Genomic DNA, 23,249 nt, shown 5'->3' with positions numbered 1-23,249 from the left:
ATGTTGGTACTGTAATGGTAGAGCGGGCTGCACAAAGGGGAAGCAGGGGTTGTTAAAAGTGGTCTGTGACAGAAATATTTAATCTGCTTTGATACTGCAAGCCTAAAGTTTTGGAATGCACTGGAACAAAATGGTGACAGTCTGGAAGCAGGCTTAGTCTCATTCTTGATCCTCAACCTGTGATATCCAAAGTGAACCTCAATGAAAGGCTGACATAGTTTCGAATGGAAGAATCTGTCAGCTTTGGTTCTCTCTGTTTCTTGTTTTCCAAATCATAAACTCCATTCCCCCAACACATGCATTTTTGTGAATGTTTTTGACTGGAGAACTACATCACAAAATTCAGATGAGTGTGAAGCTTGAAGGATAGCTATGTTTCAGTCCTCATATTGCTTTGGAAAGCGCGACTTTGATAAATCTGGCTTTAAATCCAAACTGAAAATTGCTCCCCTGTTCCTAGTCATGGGCCTCTCTGCCCCACCAACCAATTGGGACAAAAGCCTGCACTTGCGTTGGAATTTCCATTGGCAAGGCTACTTTTTCCAATGGTGGGGAAAACAAATGAAAGAAAGAAAAACATCTTCGTACAAGATAAGACCTGAATTAGAAAGTGTGTGAACTCCACAACTACCAGTATCTTTTATTTGGAGGTGGGGACTGCTGGGGTCTAGTCACAGCAAGGTTAAAATCTCCTCAGGGGACTCTCCTCCCCAGCCCTCAGGTGCTGAGGCTATTTTTAAAAAATGGCTTTCCAGTATGAACCATGAAACTGCCTATGCAGACAATTATATGGTCTCCTCTGCCCTTTTTATAACTCTGTGGCCCCACATTCTACTCCCCCCCCCCCGCCTTCCATTCCACTCTCTCTCTTGAGGCTCTTCCAACTGCCTCCTGCTCCAAGCCCTCCTCTCTCTCCTTTCCTCCTCTGCCACCCCCCTTCCCTCTCTGCTTTCTTTCTACTTCACTTCTGCCTCCTGCACCCTGCCTCTGTTCATGCTTCGCTCGCGCAGCTTCAAAACTGGCCCGCTCACATTCGGCCTCACTCTGCGCCCCACCCTGAACTGGGCTCAACTCCCAGCCCCACATGCTGGCCTGCCTCGCCCCCGCTCTCCCTTCATGCTTTCCACCCTTTGCTGACCTGACAGACGAGGGCTTTTTGTGACCGATGACACCATGTCTGACCGCGGCCGAGCCAGTCGGAGAGATAGTGACGATGATCTGCGTTCTAAAGTTTCCTTTCTGCTAAATTCCATGTCAGGTCCCAATCCAGCTTCCGAGGACCAGCGTAGGTTTTCCTTAATGGTAAATAGCTCACAGGAATCCAGCTCGGGCTCCAACACTTTTTTCGCTCTTAATTCGGGACCTAGTTCCTTCACCTCAGCCTCCAGACGTAATTCAAGCTTTTCTCCTCTTCCCAAGCAAAACTCTGATGCCAGCGAGTCGTCTTTTTTAGCTGTCGCCTTTTCACAAACACATACCGGTACACATACACCTTCACCTTCACCACAAAGCTCCAGGGAGATGAATTTTGTTCCCAGGTTAAAGAGAAGTTCGTGTGTGGGCACGTCCAGTACTGAGGGCAGGGAAGATCACAAACTGCTTCCCCACCGTGCTGACTCTAAAAATGCTCCTGTTTCTGACCAAATCCAGAAACATGTACAGGCCTTTCATCTACCCAAGGAGCAGCTTGAACATGTGAGGGATTCTGTGTATTCAGCCATGCAGGATGGCCTCAAGGAGAAGGTTAAAGATGGCCTTGCTTTACCCATGCTACCTTCTTATGTTTGTACCTTGACTGATGGCACTGGTAAGTGTGCTTTCTTTTTGGCAGTTTGCCCGAACTGTTGTCTAGACCAGTGTTTCCCAAACTTGGGTCTCCAGTTGTTTTAGGAATACAATTCCCACCATCCTGCTAGCTAGGGATGATGGGAGTTGTAATCCAAAAACAGCTGGAGACCTAGTCTAGACCCATAGTCTTCAACCTTTCAGACCTAGGACTTACTTTTAACCCAGACATGCATTTGAGGGCCCCATTCCTTAATTTCCGCCCAATATATCTGTTTGGTGATAGTGCTGCTGTTGTGGTTCACCTTGGATTAGGGGTCCTGAATGGGTCCTGAGTTGACCCACCAGTTGAAAACCAATGGCTGACTCCAGACTCCTTTACAGCTTGCCAGTTTTTTTAAACAACCCATGTAGCTGTACTTTGAATACCATTCCTTTCCACACTTTTGTTCCTACTCCACATTATTTCCCACAACACCCTGGCTTCCCAATTGCCACATTTGGCTTCAAAACTTCCAAGTACTGGCTTGTGAATCTCTGAGCACACACAGGGATGCACATTTTTGGGAGGGGGGGGACAAAGAGAAAGATGAAATGCTATTAAATCATGCACAGAGTCTTGTGAAGGAGCGATTTCCTGGTTTGTCCAGCATGTGCAAGAATGACCCAGAATCTGGTAATCTGCATCTGTCCACAGTTCGCCTGTCTAGCTTAGTGGTAACAATGCTGGTGTTGGCTGAGAGGTGGCCTGTGGAATGAGACAGCAGGCAGTCATCTGAGTGAGGATGAAGGGCTTGGGCTCTGCTTAGGGTTGTGTGGCTTGGTAGGCTAATACATACAACTGCACCTGCCACCTTTGTACATTTCTTGGACCATTGAGTCAGACCCGTTGGTCCATCTAGCTCAGTATTGTCTACATTTTTTGGCAGCAGCTGTCCAGGGCTTCAGACAAGGAACCAACTCTCCCAGCCCTACCTGCAAATACCGGGAATTGAACCTGAGACCTCCTGCATGCAACACAGTTGCTCTTCCACTAAGCTATGACCTTTCTTGTTAAGGGGCAGAACTGTGTTGTAGAAGAAGCTCAGTAGAATCCTTAAAAACACATATGCCCTCTAAAGTACAGATGCTACTACCAGCCCTTTGGGAGGAAAGACGAGATATAAATAGTAACAATAATCATAATAATCATAATAATGTGTGCGCAGTGACAGCTCCTGCCTTTGCATCAACAGCAGAAGCAGCTAGGTTGAAATCACTTCCACAGACTAGCCAAGAGACTAGTCTGCTTCAACGGAATTATATAGAATCATAGAATTGCAGAGTTGGAAGCGACCCTGAGATTCATCTAGTCCAACCCCCTGCAATGCAGGAATGTGCAGCTGTACCATACATGGATTGAACCTGCAACCTTGGTATTATTAGCACCAGTAACACCACATTCTAACCAACTGAGCTGGTTTTAGTTTATAAACCTATACATGGAGCCTGGTGACTTAGTAATTACTATTACCATTCAGCATCTAGTCACATATGATGATGATGATGATGATGATGATGATGATGAACCTAAGTGATGATTGGCCTACTGCATTTTGTATTTGTTATTGTGTGCCACTGAAACCCTAGACAGTTGCTTCCTCTCCCTCATGGAAAATAATCTATCAATGTTTATTGACTATATCATGGGTAGGCAAACTTAGGCCCGGGGGTCGGATCCAGCCCAATCGCCTTCTAAATGCGGCCTGCGGATGGTCCGGGAATCAGCGTGTTTTTACATGAGTAAAAACATGTGTCCTTTTATTTAACATGCATCTCTGGGTTATTTGTGGGGCACAGGAATTGGTTCATTCCACCCCCCAAAAAATATAGTCTGGCCCCCCACAAGGTCTGAGGGACAGTGGACCGGCCCACTCCTGAAAAAGTTTGCTGATCCCTGGACTATATAATAATTCATATTCTATTTTAAGATTGCCCATTTATTAGCAGCAAAGCTGGGCCAAACAAACAAACAAACAAACAAACAAACAAACAAACGGTCCTGGTGACAGACACCTCCCCACACCTCAGTTTCCGCTCCCCCCCCCATAGCAATTTAAAAAGAAGTTAAATGGCAACCATATGAATGAGACATGGGTAGTCTTGATCACTATATATCCTAATGTTCACATCTATTTTTCAGAGACGGGGGATTTTTTGGGTTTAGAAATGAAGAAGGATCTTGTGAACATCATGCTCTTGCAACTATCAGATAACAAGGATGAGCCTGTGGTGATGAAGAAAAAGAACTTTCCAATTACTGAGAATATTGTCAATGGCAGTGGGGAGCAGGTATAATTCCTCTGTCTTGAGTTCTTCAGCTTACTTAATCCATTTCCCTTCTTATTATGGGTTGGAATAGCAATGCATTAGTGCTGGATTGATACTGGACCGTCTGCACACCATTCCACTTTATTAGTTGCTCTGCAGTGCTTCTGCACTGTTACTGCATTATTGCCACCTGGAAGGGCTGTAACATAACAAAAGCAAGACAAACCAGAACTGAAACATTTGTGGTATGACGAATTACAGGATGACAACAGAAAGCTATGGGACATGCACTGATTGGAAATGAAGCAGTATATCCAACCAGTTACCATCATGAGCACAAATAATCATGAATGCACCTTCTGCTCCTTTCACAAGCTGCTTCTTTTGTCTTGAATTTAAAATTATTGTATTGATTTTCATCATGTTCCCACTTAGCCGCTCTTTCATCTAACCCTGTCCATCCTTGATCATTCTACTCTTCTGGCACTCTTTTCTGCCCAGTGCCCTGAGAGCACCTTTGCTCCCTGTAGCCTATCAGCTGTTTGGCTCCTTAAAATTGACTTACTCTTCCAGGGGCACATCAGCTGCCATCTAACACACACACAGGAATCAGCCCCAATGAATACACTGAGGGGCTAACATGTATTCTGATTCCTCTTCTCTATTTTTCCTCCTGCTCTTCCTTAGTCTTCCTGTTCTACATCCTTTACCTTATTAATTTTCCCTACACTTTTCCTAACCTTGACAGTTAACAGTATCTCCTGCATTTAAATGCGGAAAGTAGCTACAAGCCCCCCCCCCCCATCATATTGTGACTGTGATGCTGGGTAATGGGCAGATTAACCCTCTCCCCTGCAAAAATATTTTTTCTGAATTAAATTCCCTACCCAAAACAGCTATTTGTCCCCGTAGGTAAAATACAAACCTATGTGTCCCCACCCCCCACCCCCGTGTGTGTGTGTGTTTGTGTGTGTGTGTGTGTCATTTAGACTGGGAGAATTACATGGGAGAAAGAAATACCCCTTGCCCCATTGCCTCTTCATTGATTTGATTTGGGCATTCCTGGGGCAGGTTGAGGCTGCCTTCTCTGGAAGATTCTGCCACGTACATCGGAACCTGCCTTATACTGAGTCATATTCTGGGTGTACCTGGCAGAACCTGTCTTGGTGCTGGTTTCAGTTATACTGCTTAAGCATCGTCAGAGCCATTCCCTTTTTAAAAGATTTGTTTCTATCTTGTGTACATTTGGTTTTTAATTAATAATTAATAATATAGTAGTAGAGGTTGATGTAAAAAAACAAAACCCTACTGGGTGATATAGTGAAATTTCAGGTTCTACACTGCTAGCAAGTATTTGCTGTCGTCATTTATTGGTATCGTGGAATGTACTCATAAATACTGTGCTTTCTTTTCCAGCTTTTTGAATTCTTTGCAAAATGTGTGGGCACGTTTTTGGACGGACTTAGCCTCAACACCCAAAATTTCCCGCTGTGCTTCTGCTTTCCCTTTCCTTGTGAACATATCGCGCTGAACCAGGTGAATACTTTGTTGGCCCAGCAGCAGGCTGTACGGAAGACTGGAGATAGGAAGGAAATACAAACGAAACGTTAAAGCTATGATCTTGTACCCACTTCCCTTGCCCCACTTCACTCAGCTGGCCGGCAGTGAGAACAAGCTTTGTTTGCCAAGTAATGGTCAGGAGTGCACTTTAAGACTCCCCATTTCCCCTTTGCAGTCGTGTATTTATGTGCCACACACCTGACATAACATGATGTCAAGGGTACAGCATATGGGTGTGGTTTGGGCAGGGCCAGATTTAGGTTTGATGCGGCCCTAAGCTACTGAAAGTAATGGGGCCCTTTATATGTGATATTTTAGGGAGCAGGCTAGTAGGCGGGGTCCATTACTTACATGATAGGAGCCTATACAACACAAAACACTATTGCTGTATGTAGGTTTTATTTTATTTGCTTTTTATCTTATATTTTGGAAATGTACATTTTTTTCTCTTTAAATTTTTTTTTTGGGGGGGGGGACCCAAGCTATATATTATTGGGACCCAGGTGGTGCTGTGGGTTAAACCACAGAGTCTAGGGCTTGCTGATCAGAAGGTTGGCAGTTCGAATCCCTGCCACGGGGTAAGCTCCCGTTGCTCGGTCCCAGCTTCTGCCCACCTAGCAGTTCGAAAGCACATCAAAGTGCAAGTAGATAAATAGGGACCACTCCAGTGGGAAGGTAAGCAGTGTTTCCGTGCACTGCTCTGGTTCGCCAGAAGCGGCTTAGTCATGCTGGCCACATGACCTGGAAGCTGTCTGTGGACAAACGCCGGCTCCCTCGGCCTATAGAGTGAGATGAGCACTGCAACCCCAGAGTTGGACACGACTGGACCTGATGGTCAGGGGTCCCTTTACCTTTACCTTTAAGCTATATATTGTTTAGCTTATACGTAAATCCAGCACTGGGTTTGGAGAAAACTGACTCATGAGCCATATTGAGTTCACTGCTGCTGTACAATATCTGTGCAATATGCACCTCTGAAGGGTACACATTCTTAAAGCCTAGGGGCTGCCACTGAAAAGGTCCTTCTGCTCACCACTTATTCTCAAACCACATTCCCTAATAGCAGCATGACTAGAGTCTCCCCTGCAAATCTTAATGCTCATGCAGATTGACATTGGAAGAAGCACTCCATCAGATATCTGAGACCAAGTAATTTAGGGTTTTCTGTGTTAACAGAAGCACATTGAATTGGGCCCAGAAGCAAACTGGCTATCACTGCAGATCTTTCAAAATGATAAAATGTGCATCTGGCCAGTGATTCTCCACATTCCAGAGATTCTCCACATTCTCCAGCAGTTTCAGCTTCTGGGCCACCTTCAGGGGAAGCCACATGCACAGCCAGAGGTGTAGGAAGCCTCTTGGGCGCCCAGGGCGGCGTTGCCGCATGGAGGCACCCCCTGGGGGGCGGGGCGTCCTGACGCATGCGTCAGGACAGACTGCACATGGCCAGAAATCCAGGCGTGTGCAGTCCATCCCGCCAGCGCTGCTGCTCCAGCGGTGACCCGTCAGCTCCTGGGGCTTCCCCGTCTGTGCTGCTTTAAAGCCGCACTGACCGGGCAGCCCTACGAGCTGCCAATCGCGTGGGGCAGCCCCATAGCGGTGCCGGCGGGCGGACCCCGGTCGGGCCGCGGGATGTAGCGACTTCGCTCCGCGGCTTGCTCGGGGCCCGCCTGTGGGGTGGGGCTGGCCCAAGTGTCACACTGTGCGCTGCTGCTCCCACGGCGGCGGAGCGAGTGGCGGTGCGTGGGGGTGACAAGCGGCGGCCCCTCCCACCACTCCCCACGCACCACCGGTCACCCCGGGAGGAGCAGCGCTGCACGGACGGGGTGCTCGCTTGGCCGAGCGAGCACCCCGTCTGTGCAGCGCTGCTGCTCCCCGGGTGACGGAGGGAGCGGCGGCGCGTGGGAGTGGCGGGAGGGGCCGCCACTTGTCACCCCCACCCGCGGCTTGTCACCCCCACCCTCCCCTGTCACTGGGGGCGTACCGCCCCTACCGCCCCTCCCCAGCGACGCCCCTGGGTGGGTGGAAATTACCAGAATACACTTCACTGTGGCCACATTTTCCTCGTCCAGGAAGGACTAGCTGGCAAACAAGCCAGAGCTGAAAATAGGTGGTTCTTACCACTGAAGCCACCTGGTCCTCCATTGGTGGTGCTGGATGCAGGAGCACCTCCAGGCAAAGTACCTGCTCCTTTAGGGAGAGTGCATCCCCATCCAGAACAGGCTGTTTTCCCACATCCGGATCGCAATAACCTGGAAGACACAGCACCTCGGTCTTGTCTGGATTCATTTTAAATTTATTGGCCCACATCCAGTTCACTACCAACTCCAAACTGGCCCAGCACCTGTCCTGCCTCTCCAAATTCAAATGGAACAGAGAGATAGAGCTGGGTGTCATCAGCATACTGATTTTGCACTATTTGTTTTATTCATTTATTTCAGAACTTGTATGCTGCCTCGGAGGGGAAATCCTCCCAAGGCAGCCCACGTAAAAAGAATAAAACATAACACAGCTCTTTAGAAAATACACAAACCCATTATCCAAATACAAAACTGGTGGCAGCTGATTAAACCAATATAGAGCTTGTTACTGAATGAATATATAGAGAAAATGAATTGTCAAAGTCATTCTCCAATTTGGATTCTTCTACTTCTCAAAGATCACAGGACATGTTTTCATAAATAACCCCATTGACCAATAATTTGCTTGAATAATTTGCTTGTAGGAAGCAGGGCTGGGTTTCGCAGTAGTTTGTTGAAGTTTCTCAGTGGCCTTCCTGCTTGGTTTTCCCTTAGTGTAAGCTGATCAGATGGATCAAGGATTGCCGGTGGCCAGGTGTGGAGGGGAATGATGTGGCACAACTGCTCCAAACAGCTCTTAACCAGACTTGCAAGGTGAGGACAGCGGCTGGGTCAGCTGTGACAGAAGCATGCATTTGTGTGTGTGTGTGCTTCTGGTGAGAAAACGAGAGAGTCGCTTTAATCTTTTTATCTCCAGAACTACAAGATCGAGGTCATTGGTGTAATAAACGACGCTGTGGGAACCTTGTTGAGCTGCCATTCTGAGAAAGAGCCATGTGAGGTTGGGCTGGTGATAGGTAAGCAAAGCAAAACCGTGCATGGTGCTGGCGACTTGCTAGCAATGCTGTTGAGCTGGAAGGCTTGTATTTGCCTTATAGTAGATGTGGGAGGCAGAGGTGCCAAGAAGCTGGCTATTCTTCTTAGATTGGAAGAATCTCAGCATAGTATGTAGCCACATCACAGGGCTAGAAACTAATCCCTGGCGATTAAGAATTAGGTAGGTGGAGTCTAAGCACACATTCTAGGAAGATGTTGCATTTCATCAAAATGGCAGGCCCTAACCATTGTGAGAGTTAGGATGCTGGCATAGATGGACTCTTGTGTCTTATACAGTATAACAGTTGCAGGACAGTTGCACTTTCTCATTGCCGTGTGGTTGGAGGCTTTATTAAAATGCTTTTTCTCCTGTTTTGAGCTTCTCTCCCTGTGTCCTGCCTTCCTGCGTATGGTAGATGCTGGCACTAACTGCGGTTATGTGGAGGAGACGCAGCATATAGGAGGCTTGGAGCACGGTGCTGGATGCATGTGTATCAACATCGAATGGGGCTCTTTTGGGAAGCTGGGCGAGTTGAATGACATAACGACAGAGTTTGACCTGCAAATGGATAAGCAGTCCATGGACCGAGGCAAAAACAAGTGAGTCACAGTAAAGGAAGTAACAATCTGTTTTTAAAAATGAGTCATTGGTTACTGGTGCCCAGGATTCAGTGGAATAATCAAGGTTAGTTGTGCTCGGTGTCCAAAAATGCATTTAATCTGCATAATGAAACTCCAAACCTGTGTTTGCAATTGTTCAGTGCCCATCTTTGTTCAGTCACCTTCACAAAGAGCAGGTCAAGGAGAGGGTCACCTTGCTCCTGCATCTCAATCTGTCTGTGGCTTTCGATACCATTGACCACCGGCTCCATGGAATGGGAATTGGGAGCCCTGTGCTACCTTGGTTCCAGTTCTATTTACAGTACTGGGTGCAGAGAGGAGCACTGGGAGAGTGCTTCTCAGCCCCCTGGGGTGCTTCAGGACACAGTTATATCCCCAATGCTATTTAACATATTGTCATACGTTTGTGGGGTTCCTAGACTCCCCTTCTAGTTCCTGGGTGTCAGGCGCTGAATTTAGCATGTTAAAATATTAGCCAGGCTGGCTTCCTGATGAAGTAATCGCCTGGAGCAGGCATGTCCAAAGTCCGTTTTGGGGGCCTAATCCAGCCTGCTGGTCAATTTAATCCGGCCCCTGTGGCAGTTTATTTCCTGGGGTAAAATCCTAAAAAAAAAAAAAACCTCAACAACTCAAACCCTAAAAAAGCTCAACATCTTCAATCCTAAAAAAAAGGTCAACCACTTTGGTTAGCCCCCACAGCCCTTCAGTTCATTAAATCTGGCCCTCTTTGAAAAAAGTTTGGACACCAGTGTGGAGAGATGGGCCATTGAAAGAGCACAAGGTGAAGGGTGACCCATTAAGAAATCAATCAGCAAAGCTAAGACTGTGCCAGCTGGGAAATGGGTGAAGCCCCCTCCCTCTCAACTCAGAATTAGTTAGAAATACAAAGTCAAGGAAGGCAAGCAATTGCTGGAGGATTGCAGTTTGCCTGACGTAGACTGGAGAAAAAATGGTTGTGTTTGCCAGCTGGAGAAGTCAGAGCAATGTGGGTTGACAGGTTGAATCTAAGGTGGCAGCCGTGGAAGAAATGGAGCCCTCTTGGAGGGTAATGCTCGAAGCCCTTCCATCCTAGGCTCAGGTTGCATATATGTGTAAGCAAGCCATGTATCATAAAGAAAACATAGTCTCTGCTGTGCCTTGCTGTGTGAAAGGAAACACAGACCCTGATCAGCAAACTTGGTACCTTTGGAATCCTGCTCTGTTCACAGATTAGGGTGACATGAAGCCACTGGGAATGGTCATTCCTGTAAAAGTTCTGAATGAATGCTGACATTGTGTAACCTTTCGTGAACTTTGTGCAGTCAGGATGAATGACCTATGAACAGGTGGTCTACAAACAAGCAACCTATGATATTGTATTGTCTGACTTAGCAGCAAATGTTGTAAGAAATGGCCAAAATTTCTCCTATAGACAGGATGGCTTGACCAGTTATCTGCCAACCACCCTTTCACTCCAATTCCTTCTCTTTCTGCACTGATTTACTTCTTTCTTCTCACTGGCAGGTTTGAGAAGTTGATCAGTAGCATATATCTGTGTGATACTATCCGTACTACTTTGGCTACTTTGGCTGAGAAAGGTGATATCTTCAGTGGTGTCCTAACTCCCACCCTGCTTACCAAGGGAAAAATGGAGCTCCAAGATGTTGTGGACATCATAGAGTAAGTCAGTTCCTCAAACCCATCTTGGGAGACCTGGTCATCCTGATATCCTCAGTAGCAGCAGAGTGAGGCTTGGCAGGCCTTGTTAGCCTAGCCCTAGAAAAACAGCCAGGAGGAATGGGCCCACCAAATTAATTACACCTGTAGCCCATAAAAAAACAACACTGAAGCAGGTGAATGAATGAATGATTGAATCAACTTGCACATTTAAATACACCGTAGGATGTCCAAGATACACTGCCATATTTGTTCAAATAAGTTGTCTTGAAAGAAGAAGGCTTAAAAGAAAACCATCTACAGGTATAGTGGGCCATTCATTAAGTATATCTCTCATCAAGTAGGTAGAGGTGTCACAAGGCTAAGAATCAGAACTGGTAAATGTGACAAGTCACTGTTTGTTTCCCCAGTACAATCATGTAATACTCTGCGTTATTCAGCACCAACAGATGCATTCCCATGCTGCCTGCCCCCTTCTGCATACAAAACAAGGGCTATACTACTGAGCTATGACCCTTGTGATATTATTTTATTTGTAAACAGTTTTTATAATGCTTTTTGGCTGTAAGAAGGGCCTGTACAGCAGTGCAGATAAAAAAAGAAAATAAAACAAAGCATAATCAAGTAACAAAAGTTAAAATCAAAACCTTAAATATCAACGAGATGTTAATAAAGTCCACTTTCTGAAATATTTATCTTGTTACAGCTCTTGTGTCCTTCTCTAAAAAGTCAGCATGGGTAGAAACAAAACTAAACACACACACACACTTGTGCCAGTTCATTATAGATGGAGAGTTCAGTGATTTCAATTTGGAATCAATATTATTCTTTGTTGAGATCAATTAACAGTTAAAGAGAGTCTCTCTCATGCCTCTTGCTGCTGCCACCCTGCTTTAACTCATGTATGCTTTAACTGCAGTGAAAAAGTTGGCCTGTCCAATACCAAGAACTTCCTTGTCCGCCTGGGAATGGTGGCAAGCAACCAAGACTGTTTCAACGTGCAGCAAATATGCCAAGCGGTCTATGTCCGTTCTGCCAAGCTCTGTGCTGCTGGACTGGCTGGCGTTCTTACTCATATCCGGACCATTCAAGGGCTGCCACACCTGAAAATCACTGTGGCTGTGGACGGGGACCTGTACAAGAGCCGACCACAGTAAGGAGCTGTACCAGGCATATAAATATTTGTTTGTGTCGTGAGTAGCCAGTAAGGTGAACTCCAGATATTGTTGGATTACAATGGCCACCAGCATGGTCGATGATCAAGGATGATGGGAACTATAGCCCAGCTACACCTGTAGAGCATCATATTGGCTGCCCCTCATCTAAATTAAAACTAAGAGACCCACCAGTCCCACTTTCCTATGGACCACTGGACTAACCATCAAATTTTTCCTGACTTCCTTTCATGAGCAGGTTATTGGAGCAAGCTTGCTCCTGGAAAGAAATCACTAGCCAAGAAAGCATTTCTTCCAGTGTCTTCTTCCAGGTATCCAAATATTTTCCTTCAACCCAGAGAACCATTAAGTCAGCTTAGCTATTCATTGTTGCCAGCAACTCAGTAGGCAGCATATTTAATCCTCTCTCTTGCCATAACAGCTCCTTCCAGGACAGTAACCCATCTGTACTACTCAGATAAATGGATCCATCCATCCATCCATCCATCCATCCACCCATCCATCCACCCATCTGAATCTCCCAAATTGGTTACTGGAGTTTCCCATGCTAGGGGGTCTGTTACATATTAGGAGGCTGTTAACTACAGGGAGTTCAGCCATTTTAGAAAATGTGGATAATGTAAACGGGCCCTAATAATAATAATAATAATAATAATAATAATAATAATAATAATAATTTATTTGTTCCCTGCCCATCTGGCTAGGCTTCTCCAGCCACTCTGGGCGGCTTCCAACAGATATTAGGATACATTAAAATGTCACAGATTAAAAACTTCCCTGAACAGGGCTGCCTTCAGGTGTCTTCTGAATGTAGTTGTTTATCTCTTTGACATGAGATGGGAGGGCGTTCCACAGGGCGGGTGCCACTACCAAGAAGGCCCTCTGCCTGGTTCCCTGTAACTTGGCCTCTCGCAGCAAGGGAACTGCCAGAAGGCCCTCGGCGCTGGATCTCAGTGTCCAGGCAGAACGATGGGGGTGGAGAAGCTCCTTCAGGTATATAGGACCGAGGCCATTTAGGGCTTTAAAGGTCAGCACCAACACTTTGAATTGTGCTCAGAAACGTACTGGGAGCCAATGTAGATCTATCAGGACCGGTGTTATGTGGTCCTGGCGGCCACTCCCAGTCACCAGTCTAGCTGCCGCATTCTGGATTAATTGCAGTTTCCGGGTCCCCTTCAAAGGTAGCCCCACGTAGAGCACATTGCAGTAGTCCAAGCGGGAGATAACCAGAGCATGCACCACTCTGGCGAGGCAGTCTGCGGGCAGGTAGGCTCTCAGCCTGCGTACCAGATGGAGCTGGTAGACAGCCGCCCTGGACACAGAATTAACCTGCGCTTCCATGGACAGCTGTGAGTCCAAAATGACTCCCAGGCTGCGCACCTGGACCTTCAGGGGCACAGTTACCCCGTTCAGGACCAGGGAGTCCCCCACACCCGCCCGCCCCCTGTCCCCCCAAAACAGTACTTCTGTCTTGTCAGAAAGACTCATTCTTCCAGCAAATTTTCATAGTAAGGTGCAGAAAGGCCAGCACTATGACTTACTTCCAGTCACCCTGCTTCAAGGTCGCTGACATTTCCTCTCCCTCCAGGTATAGTCAGATACTGCAAGAAACATTGAAATCACTGGCTCCTGAATGCACTGCCACCTTTGTCACATCAGAACATGGCTGTGTTCTTGGGGCTGCCAGAGTGGCAGCTGCGACAGTGAGGCTCAAACACCAAGAGGAAGGAGTAGCCCAGGTCCTGGCGCCTTTCCGACTTTCTATGTCCGACATGGACACACTGCGGACCATGATGAGACAGGAAATGGAGAAGGGTCTGTCAAAGGAGACAAACAGTACAGCCACTGTCCGCATGTTGCCCACTTACGTCCGTCATTTGCCTGACGGCAGCGGTGAGAGCCAGAGAACAACATCTTGGGAATGGCCTTTATCTTGGGAGGGAAGAGCTTTGGACAGCTCAAGGGGGCTTTTTTAAAAGTCTCAGGGAAGTTGTGTTTGGTCCAGAGAAAACCTTCCGAGTTTTGGGGGCCCAAGTCTTTTAATTGATCTGGGGCTGTTATTGTTACTTATGTTCATCTCACTGAGAAGGGTGCAGCATAACCAGTGCTAGTAACAACAGGAGTCTCCAAACTTTTCAGATCCTGCGACCACCTATAGCACAAATATGCATTTTATTTTATTAGCAAATATTGGTATGGTGCCAGTGGGTCTTGACCCCTCAGTTGACAACCAGTATTCTAGAGGGCTGGTGGGATGCTTTCCCAAGGCTTTATAGTTTAAATTTGCCAGCACTGGTGGGAATGATGTTGGCCTCAGGCAAAGAGGCCAAAGAAAGAGACCCTTGCGGTGACTGTGTTGGGTTGTAGGGGAGAGTCTCTTTCACTCAAGCGCTTGTCCCTTATACATTTTGTAGAGAGAGGGGAGTTCCTTGCACTGGATCTGGGTGGAACCAATTTCCGAGTGCTTATGGTGCAGGTGCGAAGCAAAGAAGAGGGTGGTGTACACATGGTCTCTGAGTCTTACACAATTCCACCCCAAGTGGCCCAGAGTAATGAAAAAGAGGTAGGTGCAAGAGAAGGGAAGACATGGCTGGGTTGAACTGGCCTCTGTTACAATCTGGCTGGGTCTTAAATCTGTGACACTGGCAACTGTGGGGATGGGCGATACTGTTAGTGATGGCGTTTCCTCTCCAAAGTTGTCTTTGCCTCATAAGGCCTCATGCTTTCTCCCATTTTCCTGCAGCTCTTTGATCACATTGTTCAATGCATTATGGATTTCAGTAACAAGCATAGCATTGTGGGACGAACACTGCCACTCGGCTTCACTTTTTCGTTTCCCTGCAATCAGACGAGCCTGGACAAGGTATGAAGCATCTATGGAAGTGATCTGCTGCTCATGTGGTGATGCTGGGAATTAGGACTTTGCTGCCTCCCTTACCTGGGTGGAGCCCCCTGCTGGGAGTGTATTTTTGTGGTAGATGGGAAGGGAGAGAAATGGGGTTGAACTACCTTGTGTTCCCCAAGATAGAAAGAGAAAATTTCCCAAACACTATGAGAACAACATAGCTTTCAAACCATTTACAAATAACTGAAATGAAAGCTCAGCTTGTAGGATTTCTAAATTGTGAAATTCAGCTGTCCATTGAGGAAAACCCCTGTTGAACCCCCTCCCCCCACTAGTTAGGCACCTCTCTCTAATAGGTCCAGTCTCTGTCCTAGTGTGCATGCTACAATTCTGTGCAAGTGCAGAAAAGCTGCACAATTTGGCACTTGCAAGTTTCTAGCCCATATAGTTGCAAGGATAAACTTGAGATTGAGTGAGCAATGCCTAAAGAAAACTCAGAAGCTAGAGGACCTGCAGAACTTTTGCAGAGGCAGGTCCCTGCATTAGCTGCATGTCTCCTACTTCCATCTCTCTGTTGCAGCTTAGCTACAGTAGAATCATCCATCAACATATGAAGGGCAAGCAGCTCAGGGAAAGCAGTCCAGCTGCATCTACATGTGTATCACAATTCCTTGTTTCTCTTGGTTTCACAGGGCATCTTGTTGAGATGGACCAAGGGGTTCAGTGCCACAGGCTGTGTGGGAGAAGATGTTGTGGAGTTGCTAAGAGAGGCTGTAAAGCGTCAAACGGTATGTGTGGGATTTGAGGCACGAGCTCTGGATAGATTTGCCAGGGATTCTAGTTTGGGCTGGACTATTCAGACTTAATCTGATTTATCAAAATGAAAGGCTATTTTGTTGTTGTTCAGTCGTTCAGTCGTGTCCGACTCTTCGTGACCCCATGGACCAGAGCACGCCAGGCACGCCTATCATTCACTGCCTCCCGCAGTTTGGCCAAACTCATGTTAGTAGCTTCGAGAACACTGTCCAACCATCTCATCCTCTGTCGTCCCCTTCTCCTTGTGCCCTCCATCTTTCCCAACATCAGGGTCTTTTCTAGGGAGTCTTCTCTTCTCATGAGGTGGCCAAAGTACTGGAGCCTCAACTTCAGGATCTGTCCTTCTAGTGAGTACTCAGGGCTGATTTCCTTGAGAATGGAGAGGTTTGATCTTCTTGCAGTCCATGGGACTCTCAAGAGTCTCCTCCAGCACCATAATTCAAAAGCATCAATTCTTCGGCGATCAGCCTTCTTGATGGTCCAGCTCTCACTTCCGTACATTACTACTGGGAAAACCATAGCTTTAACTATACGGACCTTTGTTGGCAAGGTGATGTCTTTGCTTTTTAAGATGCTGTCTAGGTTTGTCATTGCTTTTCTCCCAAGAAGCAGGCGTCTTCTAATTTCGTGACTGCTGTCACCATCTGCAGTGATCATGGAACCCAAGAAAGTGAAATCTCTCACTGCCTCCATTTCTTCCCCTTCTATTTGCCAGGAGGTGATGGGACCAGTGGCCATGATCTTAGTTTTTTTGATGTTAGTTTTTTTTTGAAAGGCTATTAAATTATCACAAAACCTGCTGGTTTAAAATCAGAGTTAAGGCTATCTTATGTTGGCTCAAGCTCCACAAAGCCAGAAAACTGGAAGCTGAGGCTAATGCTTTAACAGACATGCCCCATAATCAGCAAAGTTGTTGTTCAAGGACACAAATTGCGCTTGCGTACAACTCACCGCCTAAGTACCCACACTTCTCCTTGGTCTTTCAAGCCCAAATCCTGATGGGGAGGAGGGTTTTTTTAATTCTATTTTAAAATTATTTATCAAAAATTATATACCATGTCAAAGTAGTAAAATCTCTAAGCATTTTACAAGAAAATTGTCGCTACAATAAGGGCATATCCACACTTACCGTTCCTCTACTCTTTCCAGGCATGTTCCACACTTTAATGCTCTGTGTTCATGCATCTTCTTCTTCTTCTTCTTTTGCTCCAGTGCCTTCCCCACGAAAACCCATCTTTTAGAGCTCAATCAGAGCACACAGCAATCTGCAGGAAACCCAAACTGACATTTGCTCTGATTGAGTGCTGAAGAGTGGGTTTTCCTTGGGAAATCTCCAGGGCAAACAACAACAATGCTCAGACACAGAGCTTTTATGCCTGGACCAGTGCCTGGGAAGGGTTAAGCACCGTCTTCCAACACACCACTTTGCTTCTGATTGCACCCTCCCAACACCAGTTTGTAATAGAAAAGATGTGTGGGCTAAGATTTGTAAGCTCAATTGTCTAATGATGTCCTATATAAGTCCCTGTTGGAGGCTTTTTTTTTTCTTTTTTTCTTTTTAGTGAAAAAGGCAGTGGCCTACAAATGCACTGAAATAACATGAAATGAATGAAAACAATTCATTCCTACTCAGAATCAGTACATTCACCACCTCCACACTGCCAAAATGCAGCTTTTATTGTTGCCTCTTTAAAATCTATGAAACAGGTGGATTATTTTCAAAACTACTTCAAAGAGACCTTGGTTCAGCAGTTGCAGTCCTTCCAACTCAAGTGTCCAGTGCTGCCTTGTGGGATCCCTTTTGTTTAATGCAACTGATAATATGAATAAGGTGTGTGCAGCGATATGCTTGATCGTGTGCCCCTTTGGTCCCTGTTCCTCTTGGTTTATTAAACCTACTATCAGGGACTCAAGGCGGCTTACAGATAAAATAAGAACAGCTTAAAACATAGAAAATAAATGCCTCCCATCATTAAAAAACACACACAACCCAATTAATTAAAAGCAGTCAGTTCCTTAAAGCCTGTTGGAATAGGTTCTTCACTTGCTAGTAGGACAGCAAGGAGAGAGCTAGTCTACAGTAACTTCTCTAGGGAGGGAGTTCCAAAGTCTGGGAGCAGCCACCAAGAAGGCCTTCTCCTGCATCCCCACCAAGCATACCTGTGAGGGTGGTGGGACCAAGAAAAGGGCCTCCCCCAAAGCTCTCATAACCTGGGCAGGTTCGTCTGAGGGAATATGGTCTTTCAGATGACTTGGGCCTAAGTCGTATGCCATAATACTTCATTGCACAATGGGGGGGGGGGTGCTTGCTGCCTTGAACTGGCAGTAGTACTGTCACTCCTAAAAATGCCAGCTCTAGATCTGTTCCATTGATCTGAAGGGATGGGGCCACAGGGGAAAAATAACCTGTGACCTAATCACAATGACATTTAGGCAATTTACTGGCTGGCTCACACTAAAAAAAAAACATTCCCAGCTCTCTAACATCTGTCTCCTGGCCCCTAGACCTTGGCAAAAACTAGCCGTTCTGGACCCATGGGAACATCTGGACATCTGAAAAGCTCATAGACAACAGCACAAAATGGCTGCCAGAGCCGGACCTTTCCAGTCACAAAATAAGGGACACCCTCCAATCAATTCCAGCTTAATTAACTCTCAATGCATCCATTTCCCCTCTGCCAGCACTCTGACCGCTTCCACCTGCGTATAGACAAGTGTACCCTTTCTGTCCCAGAGATAGTGGCTGTGATGATATATCCCTGTGAAATGCGTTCTTTGTTTTCACCCAGTCCAATAGTCCAACCACCACCCCATATCTCTGTTTTGGACAGGAGCCTTGTTAAACACATGGCCACTGTTGCTATCTCGACACATAATCTATCTCCCTGGGTCACTGTGAGGTTAAATAATGGAAGAGAACCACTGCTCTCTTCTTTGTAATCCTCCTGGGCGGGTTCACTGTGGAGCAGGGTGTGGGGGAGCAGGTTCGATATAGGGTGGGTTTCAGTGTGAGGTGGTGCGTATGTAACCGGGAGGGGGGGTTGAGGGGGGTTCGGTGCAGGGGGTAAGGTGAGTCTTGGGTTTTTGTGTTGGGTGGAGTGTGTGGCAAGCTTAGGGCAGAATGTGTACAAGCGCCTTTGGGTGTGGAGGGGTTGTGTGGGGTTCATCTGGGCATTTGGAGGCTTGCAGCATGGGGTGGGAGCAGAGGTTTTCAGCACAGCGTATATGTGGGGTGCAGTCTCTTCTAGTGGTTTGACTGGTTAAACACATGGCATGCATCTCATTGGGATGCATTGCTAATCCACCCCACCCCCCACCCCCCACAACATGGCCTACCTTATAGGGTCATTGTGGTATTAAATACTGGAAGAGAATAACCGCTCTCAGTAGTTTTTGCGAAAATTAGGAAGAACTATATTATATGCTTTCTTAACTGGGGGATAGGGGGCCAAAGTGTCAGTTTCCTACCCTTTAAACTTGCTGTATGCTGGCAATTTTTATCAGATTGATGTGGAAGTTGGCACTTTTGCGTACCTCATCAGGCAAATCATGAAGTTATTAGTCAAACAGATACCATATTTATTAAGCTGTAGAATTCTGAAGCTGATAATGATAGAACCTCTTTTTTTTTATTCACCTTAACTCTAGGTACTAACCATGCATATACTATACATATACTGTAGGTACTAACCATGCATATCCATGCAAGGCAGACCTGGCACCTGTTTTTCTTAGGGAAATCCAGCTTCAAAAGGGTGTGATTTTGGAGAGGAGGAATGGGTGCTTAATCGCATTCTTGCTTCTTAATTCTCACCTCCAAATGCCTCCCTCACCAAATCTGGGTTTGCCTTCTGTGGAACCCTGGGAAGGAATGGCTTTGCAGGCAGCGATTTGAAGCAGAGAAGCAGCAGGCAAATGGTCAAGCATGCCTCCAGACATTTGCTTTCCCCAGTCCCAAGGAAAAGCAGCCATCTCATGTGTATTTCCCTTGCATATGTGTGATGAGTACCTCTAGTCTGACAACAGGTCTCCCATGTTTATCGGTGAGCGAGTAACAGCGTGCATCAGGTAGAAAAGGGCCTCATCTCTATTCCTTGTCAGACCTGGGAAATGGGGTACGTGTCTGGCAGAGTTCACTCAGTTTGGATATGGCGTAAGGAGCCCCTCACGACTCTGAGGCGAACCAACTTGTATGTCAAGGAGGCCCGAGAAGTTTGTGTTGTGTGTTCTAAGCATCACGGTGCTCCATATTCTCAGCCCCCACCCCCACCCCTAGGTCTACTCTGTGATGATGGGTCACTTGCTACATAGCCCATTGAGAAAATGGAAGGCGTAACAGCAGCCATTCGGTAAGCCAGCTGGATAGCAGTGACCGAGTTTGAGAGCTCCCTTCGGGTTGATGCCCCCAGGGGCCTTCAGAAGGTGGGGGGGCTGGGGGCCAATTTCCCAAGCGACAGGGCCTATGGGTCTCTGCTGGTTACTGTGGTAATAGGGAATCGTGTTGCCTGGTAACACATCTTGCTGCTCTCTGTCTCTCCCTCCCTTTCTCTTCCCAGGACTTTGATATAGATGTGGTTGCCATAGTGAATGACACTGTAGGAACCATGATGGCATGTGCCTATGTGGACCCCAACTGTGAGATTGGCCTCATCGTCGGTAAGGTGGTTTTTATTATTATTTTCTACAAATGTATACAGCTCTGCCCTTCGATAAAATTCCTAGGGTGGTTGGGAATAGGCGAGCGGGATCCGTCTTTTAGGGGCAAGGGTGGTGCTTTCCAAGGGAATATATTTCCAACGGCGGATGCCCTCCTCCACTCTTCTCCTTGAAACCATTACCTTCTTTGGGGGATCTATAACCAGAACCTGGGTTGCTCCCTGACAGGTAAGCCTTTCTCTGTAATTTTGACATTTGGAATGGACCGTCAAGTGGGCTGAAGATTCTTCCTCCAGGCTTGATCCCAAGACTTCCCTTGCTCAGAGCAGGGGGAAGTATGACAGTCCATTTTCATCAGTGATTCATTTCCATCCCTTTCTCTCAGGTACGGGTACCAATGCCTGCTACATGGAGGAGATGAGGAATGTGGGCACTGTGGAGGGGGACGAGGGCAGAATGTGTATCAATATGGAATGGGGGGCGTTTGGAGACAATGGCTGCCTCGAGCACTACATAACACAGTTTGATGAGAAAGTGGATGCAGAATCCATCAATGCTGGCCAGCAAAGGTGAGTCTGGGTACCTGGGAGTGATCTGGGGTGATGGCTGCCTCCAGGGTCTCCTTGTGTGACACTCATTTCCATCTCCCCTAAAGGTATGAAAAGCTCATCAGTGGCATGTACTTGGGCGAGATTGTGCGCTATATTCTGCTGGAGCTAACAATGCGCAAGGTCATCTTCAGGGGTCGACCAACAGAAGTACTCAAGACCAAAAACATCTTCCCCACCAAATTCCTAACAAATGTTGAGGAGTAAGTGTGTATCCGTAACATTCCCATTTCATATAGAATTTAGGTTTGGTGCAGAAATCAAATTCCTGAGGCTACTTTTGGTCTTTACCTGTAAAAGACTCTGTTGTTCAAGGTGTCTTTTAGCCCTACTTGATTATCTGTTCACCCCTCATTCTTTGATTAAGTTCCTTAACTTCACCTTACCTAGTCTTGCATCACTTTCTGACAAGCAAGTACCGCTTGTCCCAGATTATATTTCAAGCATGCAAACTTAAATTTTTTATGGAAAGTAAGCCAATTTATATATTTTGTATTTATTTTAATTCTGAGCACCAAGTTTTAGTCTTTATGATGCAGAATTCTCAGTAATTTGGCATTGCCTGGATTCCCCTCCCTGCTTTGTGGAATGTGAAAACCTTCATGATCTGCCGCATGAACCCTTTGGGGAACAATGGGTTCTTTCAGGATGAATGTGGTTGCTTCCAGACCACCTGTTTATACAGCATCCATAATGATTTGTTTGCACAAAGTTTGGGGGGAGGTTAGATGACATCAGCTCTTAAGCATCCGTTTTTATTTGTGGGGAAGTTATAAAACATTGCACCAGACAATCTCCCACTTTCCATATTGCAAAAACAAAACTGATTTGGGATTGAAGCTGGTTTGTTGTGCAAGAGCACCAAATCAACTTAAATTGTGCAGCCTGAATTTGCCCATTTGTGATTGAATCCCACCTGCAAATACTGAGAGACTAGAAATGCTTAGCTTCTAAGAGCGCAACAGCTCTTGTTGAATATAATAGGTGCCTCAAGCAGTTCCACCACTGATTATGATGTTCTGTAAGCAGCACTCCTGGTCACCATTTCGTGTGTAACATTCTGGAAGAATATGGGTTGAGTGTATCTACGGAGGATGCCTTGGTGGTAAAGGATGTGTGCCGTGCTGTGTCGTCACGTGCTGCTAAGATGTGTGCAGTGGGAATATCTGCAGTTGTGGAGAAGATCCGAGAGAACCGGCGCGTGTCAAAGCTGGATATAACAGTTGGCGTGGATGGGACACTCTACAAGATGCATCCTTAGTGAGTCAGTTTTGCTTCATTAAGCTGTGGGGCAAGCAAGGCCTCAACCCAACAGAGTGCAAAGAGGGGGATGGAAACTTTGGTTGCCCAGTGGATGGCAAGACCAGGTTGTGCAGACATGACAACAATTGTGTTTTGATGCATGGGGAGAAACTCAGCCATTACTGATCCATGCTAGGCTGGAGGACCTTAGTACTTATTGGGAGACACAGTGCATGGTAAAGGGTGGTTCTTCCTAAACTGCTGTATGGGCAGTACCTGTTTTTCTTTGGAGTATGGGGTTCTGCAGCACCTGCCTAGAAAATCTGAACGCTGCCCCTGTTTTGGGTGAGGGAAAGAGGAGAAAGCCGCAATAACATGCGTCCAAGTACCATGTAACCAGAGGAGGGGGTGATGCTGGCTGAACATTGCTTTCTCTTGCTCACAGACACTCTCCCTTTCTGTTCTCAGCTTTGCAACAAAGCTTCATAAGACGGTGGCTATGATAGCTCCAAACTGCAACGTCAAGTTCTTGCTGTCAGAGGATGGTTCAGGGAAGGGGGCTGCACTGATTGCTGCTGTGGCCACCCATAAGTAACCAAACCATCCACTTGACTTGAATAAAGATGTCCCAGTAACCAGGACACCAAGGCATTCTCTACAATGTCCAGACCTTGACCCACAGCAATGTGTTTCACCCTCCTCTGTGGCCAAACTGCAGGAAAGGCAAGTTGTGTCAGCAGTGGTGTTCCATCTTTATAGCTCTCTTTACCATCTCTGATTCATGTTCAAGCGAGGAAAACAATAAAACAAATTCCTGCTGCCACTTGGTTTTCCAGGTTATATATATTTTCTCCCAACA

General features: G+C 46.5%; 1 protein-coding gene across 1 annotated transcript; it reads left to right on the top strand.

Moving 5' to 3' along the window:
- The first annotated feature begins 1,481 nt into the window (after positions 1 to 1,481).
- HK3 (hexokinase 3) lies at positions 1,482 to 23,213 on the top strand. The gene is made up of 17 exons (XM_033140425.1): positions 1,482 to 1,807; positions 3,968 to 4,116; positions 5,512 to 5,631; positions 8,451 to 8,549; positions 8,653 to 8,752; positions 9,188 to 9,371; positions 10,896 to 11,051; positions 11,968 to 12,201; positions 13,812 to 14,116; positions 14,638 to 14,786; positions 14,967 to 15,086; positions 15,761 to 15,856; positions 20,441 to 20,540; positions 20,926 to 21,109; positions 21,196 to 21,351; positions 22,178 to 22,408; positions 22,859 to 23,213. Exons 1-17 carry the CDS (start codon positions 1,522 to 1,524, stop codon positions 22,983 to 22,985), a joined length of 2,796 nt encoding a protein of 931 aa, XP_032996316.1. The 5' UTR covers positions 1,482 to 1,521; the 3' UTR covers positions 22,986 to 23,213.
- The last annotated feature ends 36 nt before the right edge of the window (positions 23,214 to 23,249 follow it).

The sequence above is a fragment of the Lacerta agilis genome, chromosome 2 (genome assembly GCF_009819535.1).
Source record: "Lacerta agilis isolate rLacAgi1 chromosome 2, rLacAgi1.pri, whole genome shotgun sequence".
Taxonomy (NCBI): domain Eukaryota; kingdom Metazoa; phylum Chordata; class Lepidosauria; order Squamata; family Lacertidae; genus Lacerta; species Lacerta agilis.
Note: the sequence above shows the minus strand (reverse complement) of the source record. Positions and strands in the feature narration are given on the sequence as shown.

Excerpts from the sequence above, each read along its gene's own strand:
- HK3 (XM_033140425.1), top strand. The coding sequence starts at position 1,522 with ATGAATTTTGTTCCCAGGTTAAAGAGAAGTTCGTGTGTGGGCACGTCC. Across the intron at positions 14,787-14,966 it reads CCCAGAGTAATGAAAAAGAG|CTCTTTGATCACATTGTTCA; the intron begins GTAGGTGCAAGA and ends ATTTTCCTGCAG. Across the intron at positions 20,541-20,925 it reads TGAGATTGGCCTCATCGTCG|GTACGGGTACCAATGCCTGC; the intron begins GTAAGGTGGTTT and ends CCTTTCTCTCAG.